The 14583-nt window shown below is 39.7% G+C and overlaps 1 protein-coding gene across 1 annotated transcript in view; it reads left to right on the forward strand.

Moving 5' to 3' along the window:
* The window catches only part of PPP1R21 (protein phosphatase 1, regulatory subunit 21), a 33189-nt gene extending 18853 nt beyond the window's left edge, over window positions 1-14336 (forward strand). The window contains exons 14-21 of the mRNA XM_008945959.1: window positions 869-1021; window positions 1812-1904; window positions 3053-3286; window positions 4850-4885; window positions 6045-6161; window positions 7086-7184; window positions 9214-9342; window positions 13136-14336. Of these exons, the coding sequence (XP_008944207.1) occupies window positions 869-1021; window positions 1812-1904; window positions 3053-3286; window positions 4850-4885; window positions 6045-6161; window positions 7086-7184; window positions 9214-9342; window positions 13136-13165 (891 nt within the window). The 3' untranslated portion in view covers window positions 13166-14336. The remainder of the gene's footprint in view (window positions 1-868; window positions 1022-1811; window positions 1905-3052; window positions 3287-4849; window positions 4886-6044; window positions 6162-7085; window positions 7185-9213; window positions 9343-13135) is intronic.
* The last annotated feature ends 247 nt before the right edge of the window (window positions 14337-14583 follow it).

Consider the following 14583-nt stretch of genomic DNA (forward strand, 5'->3'; position numbering starts at 1 on the left):
TAATAATATAATTGTAATGAAAAGGAATATATCAGAGAGAGAAAGAAACTCCAAGAAAACACAAGTGCTGCACAATGCAATTGTTCAAAACCTGCTGAATGATGCCCAAGCAGTGATCCACCCCTCCTGGCCAACTCCCCCCATTCTGTGTACCGAGCATGACATCCCATGGTGTGAAATAGCCCTTTGGCCAGTTTGGGTGAGCTGTCCCAGCTCTGCTCCCTCCCAGCTTCTTGTGCACCTCCTCGCTGGTAGAGCCTGGGAAACTGAAAAGTCCTTAACTTAGGGTAAGCGCTACTTAGCAACAACTAAAACATCCGTGTGTTACCAACAGTATTTTCTCACTAAATCCAAAACACAGCACTGAAACAGCTACTAGGAAGAAAATTAACTCCATCCCAGCCAAAACCAGGACAGGGTAAAAAAAATGGATACTGTGAAAGAGGATACTTTGTGTTTGAATCATAGAATCATTAAAGTTGGAAAAGGCCTCCAAGATCATCCAAGTCCAGCGGTCAGACCAACACTAAACCATGTCCTGAAATGCCAAGTGTACACATTTTGTGAACCCCTCACGGGATGGACTCCACCACCTCCCTGGGCAGCCTGTTCCAAAGCCTCACCACTTTTAGTGAAGAAATTCTTCCCAATATCCAATCTAAATCTCCCTTGGTGCAATTTAAGCCCATTTTCACTTGTCCTAAAGGTTGGTAAGATCTAAGTTCTGTGGAAGAGCCTGGAGCTTATTTGAAATTCTTGTGAAGTGCAGTTTCACTAAATACTTGTCTTTCTCTTGGAAGAATAATTGCTCTGATGAATCTTTCTGGTAAACTTAATTAAAAAGGTGCTTTTTTTCTGATGTGTCTAGATTGCTTCGTTCTTTAGCAACAACTTGGATCACTTCACTGCTTCACTGAGTTATGGGCCGAAGGGAGGAACAGAGTTCATCAGCCCTCTTTCAGCTGAGTGCATGCTGCAGTACAAGAAAAAGGCAGTAGCTTACATGAAGTCTTTGAAGAAGGTTTGTTCAGCTAGCATGCTTGAGCAGAGAAAGCACAGTTCTGTTGGAAGCAGGTTATGCCAAAGAGAATAGAAACTAAGGATTTTCAGTATTTTGGAATGGATGAGGTTCTCTCAAGGAGAACCTTTGGCTGAGGAAATGGAACCCTTAGAGCAACAATGCTATTGAAAAATCTGGAGAGCATAGTTGCTGTCACAACTGAGGGTATGTGCCAATTCTGCCATTACCCATTTCCACTAATTATTTCTGTGCCAAGACTCCAAGGAGAAGAGGGCAGCTGCTTATTCAAAACTTCCGCCCGCATTCACCAGGAGTACGGAGTGAATGACATCACATTCATTCTTGTGCTTGCATTCACTGGGAGACAGTGGAGAAGAATAGGGAGGAAAGCAGCTGAAAAGGAGATTTGCTGGACAAAATGTGTTGAACCCAGGGGTTGAATACTGCCAGATCTCCCTGTTGTCTCCATTAAAATTAACAATTAAGTGGTGGTGTGCTTTACAGTTGTTATTAAATCACTTTACTGCAGTGTCTGTGAAGTGGACTTTAAGGTGCTTTTGATCATTAATTAACACCTGGAGTTTTTTGAGCACTTTTTCATCAGGTGTGCATTTTGGGGTGGTTTTTTTTTTGGTGAGCTCGAGCCATTTTTTCTATAGGCTGGTGAACACTTGGAAGATGTTTTTCTTCCCTTTAGTAAAGTAAGAGGGGAAGTAAGAAAAATAAATGTAGAATGCATATTCTGGTCTTCTGTGGAACATATTTTGAGGTTTCTTTTATCCTTCTGCAGCCTTGTGCAGATTCAGTGCCTTATGAAGAGGCTTTAGCCAACCGCAGAGTTCTTCTGAGTTCCACAGAAAGTAGAGAAGGTCTTGCACAACAGGTATTCTGGTATAAATCTTACAAACATATATGATAGTGTATTTTTTAAAGATAAAATAGTGTCAAATAGTCTCCATATATGCATGTGTACAAATGACCACAGAGATGCATCTACTGAAGCTTTATGTTAGACTGTAGATCTCTTAATTGTAGAATTTTGAAAGTAAAACTTACCCTTGTCAAGCTGGGTTATCCAAGACTTGCTCTGTACCTGCAGAATGTACTTGTAGTTACAAGAGACAGGATTATGGCATTGATGTCTAAATTTATAAATACTAAAAGTCAGTCTTTAATAATTCAAATAAATGCACAAGATGAATACTACAGTATTAATTTCTAATATTATGTGTGGGTTTGAATACTTCTTTGAACTAGCCAGGATTCATTAGCACTGGTAAAGAACAATGATTTTTTTCAGTTAGAGTCATTGATAGGTTACAGTGTATCATTCTTGCAGTATGCATGTATTTTTTTTGTTGTGAAGTAGAGGGAGGTTAAATGGTGTTTAAGTTTGCACATCCTCTCACATGAATAAGACTGACAAACTGATTAATATTAAAATTCTTTTATTAGCTTGAATGCTCAGACTGTGCTTGAGTTACTATCATTGAACTTTGAAGAAACAAACTTCAGTGTTTTGTGTTTTTTTTTTTTTTGTAGCATATATTCAAAGTGTATTAGTAGGGATGAGAAGATTTTCAACAGAAATGTGTGGAGCAATACTGTGTGTAGCATTCTATAGCTGATTTCTTGTCAGGCCAATTGGGTTCTTCTGTCGGTGTGAGGTCAGGCAGCTGGGAGGAGAGAGATTGTCTTTCTAGCACAGAACAAGACAGTGCTAGTGCCAGGCACACATCTTTCAGGTTTTCGTAAAATTCTTCCCTGCTTTGATTTTTTACCTAATATGATATTGCCAGTTCTATCAACTGTAACTTTGTGATGCATATTTCAGGCTAAATAAATAATATGGTTATTTTGGACACTTGACCACTGTTAAGCATACAGCTGGAATCAGTAGCTGTTACCTGCTGCATTATTCATTGCTCACTTATGTAATGGTTTAAACCAATTCTGTCTTCAAACATTTCCTTTATGTGTTCTTTTTTCCTTGTGTTCAATAATCTGGACTGTAAACTTTCCTTCCCTAAGGTCCAGCAGAGTTCAGAGAAAATTGCAAAACTTGAACAAGAAAAAGAACACTGGATGCTGGAGGCCCAGTTAGCTAAAATAAAGCTAGAGAAAGAAAACCAAAAACTGAAGAATTCCCTTAGTGGACATTTAGCTGAAGTTATACAAGAGAGTTCTGTTTTGCCAAATGTAGCTGAACAAAAGAAGGAAACCACAGAAAAGAGTCTGAGGGAACCTATTAAAAGTACAAGTCTGGTAAGTGACCTTTTTCCTTCAACAGAGAAAAATCCACTTTCTGTAGTAGTAGTAGTAGTACTGTTTGATCAGTGGAACAGTAATAATGAAAGCTTTTTCTTGAGTGTTTGTTGAAATGCATTCACATTTGGGCTCTTTATATTTACAAAGCTGCTTGCTAATTCTTTCTGCAGAGTTTGGAACTTCTTGGATTTTGAGACTGCTGTCTTTAGTATCTTGGAGATGTTTGTATAATTCTGTACTTGTGTGACTGAGGAGGAAGGAAATAAGATGTGCTTAATGTGTAGATTTTTCTGACTCTGTAGTTAGGAAGCTTTGCAAGTAGTATATATCCCACATCCGCTCTGAGCTCCCAATACCTTTTTTTTTTTTGTCTCCTAGTATGCTAAAGCAAACAGAAGTACATAATTAGTATTTTAAAATGGGTTATATGACATTGCAGGTCAGTTTACTAGGTCTTAATTTCAACTACAAGAAGCTATTCAAGCTTTTGGTGTTCTCTAGAGCGCTACTTTTTATGTAACCTTCATAGATGCATGCAACTTGGTTTCAACAAGTGCTTTTGGATATGGCATGCATTCTGTTCTTGCTCTTCTGTGTTGCTAAATGGCTTTTTCCTGTTTATTTCTAGTACTTAAAAGGGGTTGGCCTTTCCTCTGAATTACCACTTCTGAAGTGGTATTGGTAGGGATGTCATCTGTAAGAAATCTGCTCAGCTCAGCACTCAATAGAGTTCTTCTTTTTTTTTTTTTTTTTTAATCCCCACTTTCCTGCTGCAGGATAAAAATGACCAGTGGATTGTTTTGAAATCCCCCATTTTGAAGTAAACAGGCATCTTAAGGTTTTGATCCTGTATTTGATCCATAGGTGTTCGGGGAGAATGGGTTTCTCTAGCCACAGTACTTATTTTAAGTCACAGCTCAACATTGTATAAATATTTCCCATAAACCTAAATTTCTGGTCCTGTTGAGATCAGGAGACAACCTAATTCTCTACAGAGATACTCTTCTGTGAAACTTAGTTATGGGCCTACACCCCGCTGCTAGAGTTCAGTCAGAGCTTCACACTGGACTGTCAGTGTAATTTACTAGTCAAAGAAAGGAATTCAGAAGGTTCTCAAGAAATCCAAGTTGGCTTCCTTGCTCTTCAACATGAAGAGCAATGTTTCAATGTACTAGTGTACTTCTGAATTTAATATAATCATATAATTTTCATATAAGGTTCTTATAATCAAGTAGTTGCAGAATTGTACAAGTTAGCTGCATCTTGTTGCTTTTGTTGCTTTTTCCCCGTGTACATCATAAGGCAAAGGATATGTTTGCAGAGTTTGTCAGCTTTAATTGCATTCAGGGCGTTCATATATATTATTACCCTTCTTTATGTTACAGGTGGAAGTACTTAAATTTGGTTTGAATTTTAACTATTGCAAGTTTGTTGTGTGGGTGTGTTTTGTTTTGTTTTTTTTTTTTAAATTGAAGTCCTTCTATGACTGAAGGTGAAATGACTTGCAGCTATGCTGTCTGTTTTTGCAGTTCTCACTTCAGTTTATTTTCTTCCTTCCAGATTGGAATGTTGACTGTAACTACTGATAATGAGAAGGTAATCTGTTTTAAACATTATCAAAGCACATCTGGTTCAGTTCTGATTCTGTTTAAACTTACTCCAGAGGTCTAACTACAAAGAATACTGTAGTATAATGGCATGAGTCACCCATATAGTCTGCATACCTGCGTTCAAGTTTCTGAAATCCATGTATTTCTTAATTTTATTCTTCTGTCTAGCAAACAGTTGTCTTTTATTCATGTTAGAAGTTTGCAGCAGTGCAAGCTGTGGCCCAGGTCTGTTCTCTGTAATTTGAGGAAAGCTCTGGTCTGTTTGTACTTCAGTAACCCTAACTGCATTCCAGGCCTCAGACCTTAGCTCCTGAGGAAGGGCTCAAGCTGCAGAAGTGTCACTGACTGTGGTGCCTGGTGTTTAACACTTAAGTACAGGCTACCCAAAACCACAGGTCATGCAGAGAAACTTCAAACCAGCTGTCAGGCTAAATGCTAACTCTATTTAGTGCTGCTATAGTGTAACACTTGCCCCAGCAGGAACCCAGCAGAGAAGATTCAGTGCTTTCCCTTTCCTGGTACTGCAGGGAACTGATGTGTGTTTTAGTTTGCCTTTCCTTTTCTTCTGAAGGTATGATTAAAAAGGGGGTGGGAGCCAGAGAATAACTGATATGAGTTCTTAAAGCTACTGCGTAGTGCTGAACATGAAGGTAGTGGCAAGTCACGTGAAAGCTGCCTCTAATGGGTTACTCTGTAAGTTACAGTAAACTGGTGATTTTCCTTCTTTTAAGTTCAAATGTCCAAAATTTCCAGAACATGCAGAATTAGAAATAGTTCTGACTGTTGTGAGCTGCTGAAGTTGAGCTGTGCGAAGGAAGCCAATAAGTTTTTATGTAGGTGAAAGCAGTCCACTGGATTTTTTGTTTTCATCAGAGACTTGATATGTTAAATCAAGAGAAGTTCTTAACATTTTCAGTCAGCTCTTTGTCCTTTAAGGAAGTCTGACATTAAGAGTTGCCATCAGAGTGACAAATTGCAGCGTGACCTGTTGTAATTTGTTGTGTTTGGGGAATTTAGTTCTTTTGTGTAGAGGACCTAGGCCTCAAGAGGGAAGAGGAGAAGTCAGTCTAGAGTACAATGTTGTGATGCAAGTATTCAGTCTGCTAAACACAAATATCTGTCTGCTTAAATTTTTGTTTTACCAGGCTCCAGATGCTGAGTCTCGTGAAGACCTGATAAAAAACCACTATATGGCAAGGATAGCAGAACTTACATCTCATCTGCAGCTTGCTGACAGCAAATCAGTACACTTTCATGCTGAGGTGAGCATGCAGGCAGTGCCTGTACTGGAAACAGTAAATCCATTTTTGAACTTTCCGCAGGCAAGTGTTATGACAGTGAGTTTGAATATATGAAACATAATGTTTCATAAACATCTGTTCCTGTAATGTTTGTTGGCCTGGGTCTAGTATGTGTAAAAATGGATATGGTAGAAAGACATTAAAGAAAAAAAAAATCCCTTGGTAGCTTTGTCTTGGTTATATTAAGTACCATAATGTATATCATGTATAGGTTTGTTCCTATAGTCTGAAGCAGCTAGCCTTGGTTACCAGGCTAGTTTGGACTTCAAGTGATGTTGAGGTCATCCAAAAATATTTGAGTGTATCGTGAAGTGATGAAAACAGCTCTCCTCTGAGAAATTTGTTCTTTAGGCATAAGTTATAGGTAACTCCAAGAATGAACAAAATTATTCATTATATATATGGTTTCCTGTTTTCCTGTTTTCATTTGAAATCATGAGGTAATTTTTTCTTGAAAGTAGTGGCCATTTCAGTCTGTGGAATTAACTGATGGGGAATATACCACAACTCGAGGCTGGGAGAGCAAATTCTCTTAAATGTTTTTTTAATGATAGATGACATAGTATGGAGGAACCGTCTTCCTCTGATATATGAACAATGTGTGAAGCAAGTTGTTACTTGTGAAATATTTCCTAGTAATTATGTGAAAAATAAGATATTTAGAGGATTTGTGATGTGGTAATTCTGTAAAATGAAACAAAAACTTAATGTTAACTATTACATTACCTTTGCATTTAAAAATGTGCACAAACTCTAAGTTTCTTGAAACTTAAAGATTACAGAAAGATGGAAACATCCAAAGCAGTTGGTTAAAGATGGCACAAGGCAGTACTCTGGAACTAACTTCCCTCCCTTCTACCCTCCCTGTCCTCTTGTGATTGACAGTGTCGAGCACTTGCCAAAAGACTGTCTTTAGCAGAGAAGTCCAAGGAATCGCTCACAGAAGAGCTGAAACTAGCTAGTCAAAACATCAGCAGATTACAGGCAAGTAAAATGTTATATTATATAATAGGTACATTGTCCAGTTGTGTAAGGGAAGTTGATGGAGAAAGATTAAAACCATTAAGCACAGTCATGCCCTTAGTGGGTCCTTAGCTGTGTGATGTAAAAACTCCAATGGGATTTATAAAAGACTTAATTCAAAATTAAGACTAAGATATAAAAGACTACTTCAAATCCCAGCTATAAAGTTGAAGTAGGATACGATTGCAAGGAAAATGTTGCTGCAGTAAAACCTGTGTTTTAGCGCATTTGATGTTAAGGCTTTTTGTGAAAATGGCGGCGGGGGTAGTGGTGTTGTGTTAAAAAGTGTGGTTGCGTGACTGATTTCAGATGATACACCAAATTCTTAATCCTTTCTCTTACCTGGGACTGAAAAATCTTAGAAATGCCAGGGTGGGTTCTTTGAGATGGATGGCAAAAATAACTGGGGTAAAATTTAAGAAGCTGTTGTTAACAACAGATAATGAACTCTTATGCCAGATACCCTGTGAATGTCCTATCCCCTTGTCCTTCTCTGTGCAGATGAGAAAGGCACCAATATTAAAAGTATATCTAAATACACAGTTCATAAATGCCTTTGTTTCCTTTATATTTAGTTCACCTCTTTATTGCTCACCTGTCTGAGATGGTGAGTACCTAAAATGCTCCATATAGGCAGTGAATATGATGATACAGACTTAAAAGAATTGTTAATCAACACAAAGTGCTCTTTTGGTTTGTTTCTTTAACAAATTCCACAATCAAGACTCAACTCAGCATGAGATGTTCATTTCCAATTACATATTAAATTTCCTAAGAAAAGATAGCAGGTGCACAATTTGTATATTTAGTAGTCTGCATAATATTGAATCACAGAATTGTTTAAGTTGGAAGGGTTCTGCGGAGGTAATCTGGTCCCCTGCTTTGGTCAGAGCGGAGAGAGTTCAGATCAAGCTGTTGAATCAGGAGTTTCCTCTACAGCCATGCTGGCCTCCTGCCACAATAGCTTCGCTTCCTGAGCACTGGACTGTTCTTTGCTCTCTCCTTGATCATTCAGCTTTCCTGGGCCCCTTTAATTTCCAGGGCAGTTTTACCTGGGATCTTGCCAAGCAAACCTTGAAAAAGCCAAAATATTCTTAAATCTAGGGTTGCCGTAATTCTACTGTTCATCTTCCCTCAGGATCTTAAATTCCACTAACTCATGGTTGCTGCAGCCAAGGCTGCCACTGGCTTTCACATCCCTGACCAGCTTTTCCTTATTTGTGAGTAACAGGTCCAGCAAGAGCATCTCTTAGGCCTGTTGATCACTAGTATCAAGAAGTTCTTTACTGCACTTGAGAACTCCTGAATTGCTTGCATTCCACCTCGTTGCCCTTGCAGGAGATGTCAAAGTAGTTAATTCCTCATGAGGATCAGGGCCTGGGTCTGATGGATTTTTATCTGCTTGCAGCAGATGCCTGCCTTATCACCCTTCTTGTTCTCCTCTGATCCCTACCTCTGAGATCTTTAATTGTCTTCAAAACCTCTCCTTCACGTAGAGCATGACTTCTCCCATTCTTACCCTGTCCTTCCTAAAGTGTCTGTTTCCCTTCATTGCTGCATACTAGTCATGCACACTGTCCCACCATGTGTCTCCAATCCCAGAGAGATTTGCTACTGCATGTGGATTGCTGATTCTTTCAGCTTTGTATGCTACATATGTTGATGTACAGGCTGTGCTCTTACCCTAGAACCTTGTTTCTGGTCTGGAAGCAATGTTGGAAAACTTATCTGTTGTAAACCATAAACAGTGTGTGTATGGGGGGAATTATAAAGGAAAGGGTGCAAAAATAGAGGGAACAGACCATGCAGGAGACTTAAGGTAAAACAAAAGTTATTGACTTTCTATAATAAAGTGATTTTTTTTTCCAGTGGTTTAGCTTAATTGTACACGGCATCAAAAGTGTAGCTTATGAAGTGGAGAGAGAAGTTGGCTGCTTTGCCATTTGTCACTAATATTGAGCAAAGGCTTCTGGTTATTTTTTTCCCTTAGGATGAATTGATGACGACAAAGAGAAGCTACGAAGATCAGTTAAGTATGATGAGTGACCATCTCTGCAGTATGAATGAAACCTTAACTAAACAAAGGGAAGAAATTGATACACTAAAGATGACTAGTAAGGTAAGTTCCCAGGTGTTGCCATTAGCCACTGGCTGCAGCTTGGAGGTCTGGCCTTCCTGCAGTCCCACAAAAAACACAAGCTGTAGTTCCTGTCCTCATCCAGCTGGAAAAGAAACTTCAAACCTGGTTCTGTTCAGTGAAGTAAAAAATTCCTGCAAAACCTGTGTGGGAAATAGCAAACACGGTATGTCACTGCTTCAAAGCAGGCTTTCAAAGGGTAGCCTCTGAAGATCAGCGCCTTTTTGTTTATTTGTGGTGAAGATGGAACTATTTGCAAATCCAGCTAGTGATACTGGGTGTTTATGATTAACTTATTGGTAGGAATGTCCTTTCTGCACTCCTCTCTTGCTCTCAGCATACTCGGTTCTTGGCAGCTATTCTTTTTCTCTGTCTTATTTTCATATTCTAGCTTGTCTCGCTCGTGTAGGAATGAAAAACTTGCCACTTAAATTCTTCTGTGAACTTGAAATGCACACTTAAATTCCTTTCTAAGCAAGAATTCTTTTCTTGCTCCTTTCTAAGCAAGGAGTCTACATATTTATCAGAAACAAGTTTTTGATTTATCTTAAAAAGTACAGAACTCTGCTGTTTCAAACAGTCAGTGATTGAACCATGGTGAATCTTACTCTGTTTCTAGGGAGGAACAGATGTTGTGAAGGCCTTTACCCTTCACTTGTATGGCTGTGGAACTAACACACTAGCATTATTACTATTTATTATTATAAACTAGCTACACAGTATTAGAGGAGCTGAGATGGAGAAATATAGGTGGTTTTGTAACTGTGTTCCTGTAGTGGACACCCCAGAGAATATGGCACCTTGGACCCTGGTGACCCACAAAAGCAGGACTCTGCTTCAGTCTCCACCCTGCAGCTTTACCACCAAAAACAGATATGAAGCTTTAACACCTGTAGGCACCCGTGAGAAAAGTGTGCATGGAGAAATGGCACTGGCAGCATGGAATGGATAATGAACAAACCAACCCAATCAAACAAAAATCCCCCAAAAAACCCCGAACAATGAAAAACAAAACCAACCAACCAACAAAAAAAACCAAACCCTCAAACCTACAAGTGCTTGTAATGAGTGTGTCTCTGTTAAAAGTCACTGAGGCCTCCACCTGCTGACCTGACAGGAAGTCACAAGAAGCATACTGCCTCCCAGGAGCAAAGATCTGAGATGTTGCTGAGAAGGTGCCACAACTTGTCAAGATCACCAATTACCATCCACTGTTACTCTTCCATGTTGGCATGAATGACACCTGTGAGCCAGAACCTGGGCAGAATCCAGCATGATTATAAACCCCTGGGGGTGCAAGTGAAAAACACTGGTGCCCAAGTTATCTTCTCCATTTTTACAAGTTAGAGGAAAAGGGGTGGCCAGAAATAGGCAGATAGTACCTGCCAACTTCTGGATGTGTGGCTGGTGCTGTGATGAGGGTTTTGGCTTTTATGATGATGGGACATTTCCTGGTGACCATAACCTGTTGGGGAGGGATGGAATCCACCTGTCTAGAGAGCCAAGGGAATCCTTGGCAGCAGGCTGGACAACTTGGTACTTGGGAAGCAGGGTCCAAGATGGCAGTGCTCATGCTGTTCTGTCCAACTGGGGAATAAGTCAGGCCAACCAACGCAGCAACAAATGTTCCTTAGCCTTCCAAGATGAGAACCAGAAGGCCAAGCACCTCGAGTTATATAGTTATGGTGGATCCACTTGTAGCCCTCCAGGGAAACCTGCATGGTCAATTCCCTCTCTGAAATGCCTGGACACCAACACATGCAGCATAGGGAGTAAACAGGAAGAACTAGAGATTTGGGTGTGGTCCCGGGGCTGTGATCTCACTGCAATTACAAAGCTGGTGGGATGGCTCACATGACTGGAATGCTGTCATGGACAGCTACGTAGTTTTTAGGAAAAACAGGCCAGCAAGGCATGGTGGTGGAGCTGCTCTTTGTGTGAGAGAGCAACTGGAATGTGTTGAGTTCGGCCTAGGGAGGAGATGAAGACTTACTCAGAGAAGGACCAGGGAATCCTGTTGGATAACAAGTCATCCATGAGCCAGCAGTGTGCTCTTGTGGCCAAGAAGGCCAGTGGTATTCTGGGGTGCATTAAGAAGAGTGTGACCAGCAGGTCAAGGTAGGATCTTCTCCCCCTCTACTCTGCTTTATTGAGGCCATATTTGGAGTATTGTGCCCAGTTCTGGGTTCCCAGTTGAAGAGAAACAGGGAACTACTGGATGGAGTCCAGAAAAGGGCTACAAAGGTGATACAGGGAGACTAGAATCATAGAATCACACTCATCTCACTTAAGAGGAAAGTCTGAGAGGCCTGGGGCTGTTTAGCCTGGAGAAGGTTGAGAGGCGATCTTCTCAATGCTTATAAATATCTGAAGGGTGGATGTCAAGAGGATGGGACCATCATGGTACTTCAGTAGTACCCAGTGACAGGACAAGGGGCAATGGGTACAAACCAGAACACAGGAAGTTCCATCTGAACATAAGGAAAAATTCTCTGCTGTGAGGGTGACGGAGCCCTGGAACAGGCTGCCCAGAGAGGTTGTGGAGTCTCCTTCTCTGGAGACTTTCAAAACCTGCCTGGATGAGTTTCTGTGTAACCTGCTCTGGGTGACGGCTTTGGCAGGGGGGTTGGACTGGACCGAGAGGTCACTTCAGCCCCTACCATTCTGTGACTCTCCTTAATTGTGGAATCCTTGGAAGCAGGTTTCAGTGAAGGGTTAAAACCCCAAATAAATCCATGTTTTGATTAAAGGTCTCACAGTGGCACTTTTTATTATTTAGAGTAAACTCTTTGCCCTATGTATAGAACTGTTTTAATTCACTGGAGTGTTTTAACTTGGCACTGTCATCTTTAAAATTACTTTTTGGTGTATAAGCTCTCATGTTTTTAGAGGAAAACTCTTGGCTGCATGCCAACCATAGCACTTCATGTTTTTAGAAAATGCTTTCTGGAATTTTTCACTTGTCATACTTCTAAGCCTTGAAGTGTTACTGTCTGTAAGGAGGTCGTTCAGAATCTCACACCAGTACACACAGATTTTCAGATGTTCCCAAATGTAGAAGGTGATTTGGTTGAAATCAAAATGACACAGTTAAAGCCGTTAGCACCTGGGGAGAGTTGTTGCTTAGGTAGAAAACAAATGTTGTCTTAAGGAAAGGGGAAGATAGAGAGTTGCCACCAAGGAACTATTGCACAGAAGTTTATTTTAAGGTATGTGTTTGCTTTGTGGAATTGTTGCAAGTCAAATGCGAGTTGGTTAGCTGTAGGACAAATTCTGTTCTCTATTAGGAATATTTTGTGTAGACCAAGTTAAAATTAAATTTGTTTTCCAAAAAAATGAACGTAGGGGATTGATTTTTAATTTGAGTCAATTATCCTATAAAGTTTATATTTGAAATATCACTTAAGGGTGGATTATGATTTGACTTGCCTTCATTGCCCTTATAATATTAGCATTGTTAATAAAACTGAATGCCTTGGGACAGAACTCAAATGTCTTTTTTTCCCCCTTCCAGGTTTCAGATGAATTAAGGTTCTGTTGTGCTTATTTGAAACAGAATCTGTTACCTTCCTCCATTAGGCCTGTGAAGCTGGGGGGATGTTCAGAGAAGAAAGTTACAACTTTCCATTATTAAAGGCCTGTGGACTGTTTATTTCCAGTTTGACTGTACTTTGTTTGCTGTAGGCATAAATTACCAGACATCAGGTTTTCTATGTTACCCATCTAGATTTTCTTACATGAATTACATTCTCTGTTCACTTGTTTCTTGTTGCAGGGAAATTCTAAAAAGACCAAAAATCGATAGCTTACAGCAAATCAACTGTCTTTGGAAGCTGCTGCTGCACAGGATGCAGAAAGTGAACCTCCAGTGTCCAATTCCTGTTTGTTCCAGGAAGCAGAGGGTGGTACTGGGTCTAGTGAAAACTGATTTGGTGCTGTAAATGGCTTTAAAGTATCTAGAACTTGTAACAGATAAACCAGAACTTAATGTTGGCTCTAAACCAGGAAATACACACTCTGTGGATAATTTATACAGTAATGACCTTTCAGTTTCTACTGTGCACTTTTTAAACCCAGGTTTTAATTTCATGTAATAACTTCAGATTTTTGTATATTTTCAAATATTATGCATTAACCAATCTGGATCAGTGCAGTAGTTGTCTATTTTTGAGTTATATGTTAAACTGTCAAAGTGTACATTCCTTTACTTGTTAATAATAGTTTAAAAATTAGTTTTGAGACTTTTGGCCATGCAAGCTGTGCAGTTACTGTGAATGTATTATTCCTGTTCTTAACCCTTTTGAATCAATTGGAATTGTGTGAAATTCTAGAAAGCATTCAAAGCCACAAGTAAACGGGATCATTATTTTATTTGAGACTGCAATAGTGAAAACTTTTGTTGCTTCTATTTGGCACTTTGGATTTTGAAGTGAAGAGCACAAAGAGCTGAACTGGGATACTTCTGTGAAATTGCTTTAAGCCCTTACTTAGGCATTTTGTTTACACATGTATGTATATATATTGGTTGAAATAGCTGTTTAAAACTGGAGGAAATTGTGATTGTAATTTGCCCCAAAAGAGTGAAACAACGTGTGTAGCATAGATCAGCTTACTGTGCTCTTAGAATAAAGAAGCATATGAATATGTAGATTTAAACACTGAATTTGCTAGAAGTCTTTATGGAAGTAAGTCCTGATGGGTTCACTGGGGGGATGCACACGGCTTTTCCTGTTCTTTGGGAAGTTCGTGAACTTCAGGCCTCTCCCAGGATATTTAAGTGAAGTCTAATAGCACGAGTTTTCACAGCATTGATTCTTTTTTTAATTTGGGTGCTGTGCTGCTCCACACTTTACACCCATTTTCAGTTCCATAATTCGCATTATGACACTTACTTGTCTCACAAGGGTTTACTCTGATATCAGCTGTGTCAATAAATATTATTAGTATGTAATAATAAAATCAACTACACAGAACCAGTTTGGCTTTTTTTCTTAATTCTGGCTATACCCAGGTTGCACAGTGTGGTATTGTGGTGAGATGTTACAGCTGTTCCCAGTGGGGTGAGCTTAAGTAATCGACCAGTCTAGTTACTCTTACTAGTTGGTGCTTCTCTGTCTTTGATCCAGGCTGCATTTCTGCTCCTCCTGCTGCAGTGTGCAAAGGACACTGACTCCACAGTGTCCACATTTCTCACCTTCTCTGCTTAGAGGCAAAACAGGCACC

Source organism: Merops nubicus, unplaced genomic scaffold (genome assembly GCF_000691845.1).
Source record: "Merops nubicus isolate BGI_N331 unplaced genomic scaffold, ASM69184v1 scaffold10238, whole genome shotgun sequence".
NCBI lineage: Eukaryota > Metazoa > Chordata > Aves > Coraciiformes > Meropidae > Merops > Merops nubicus.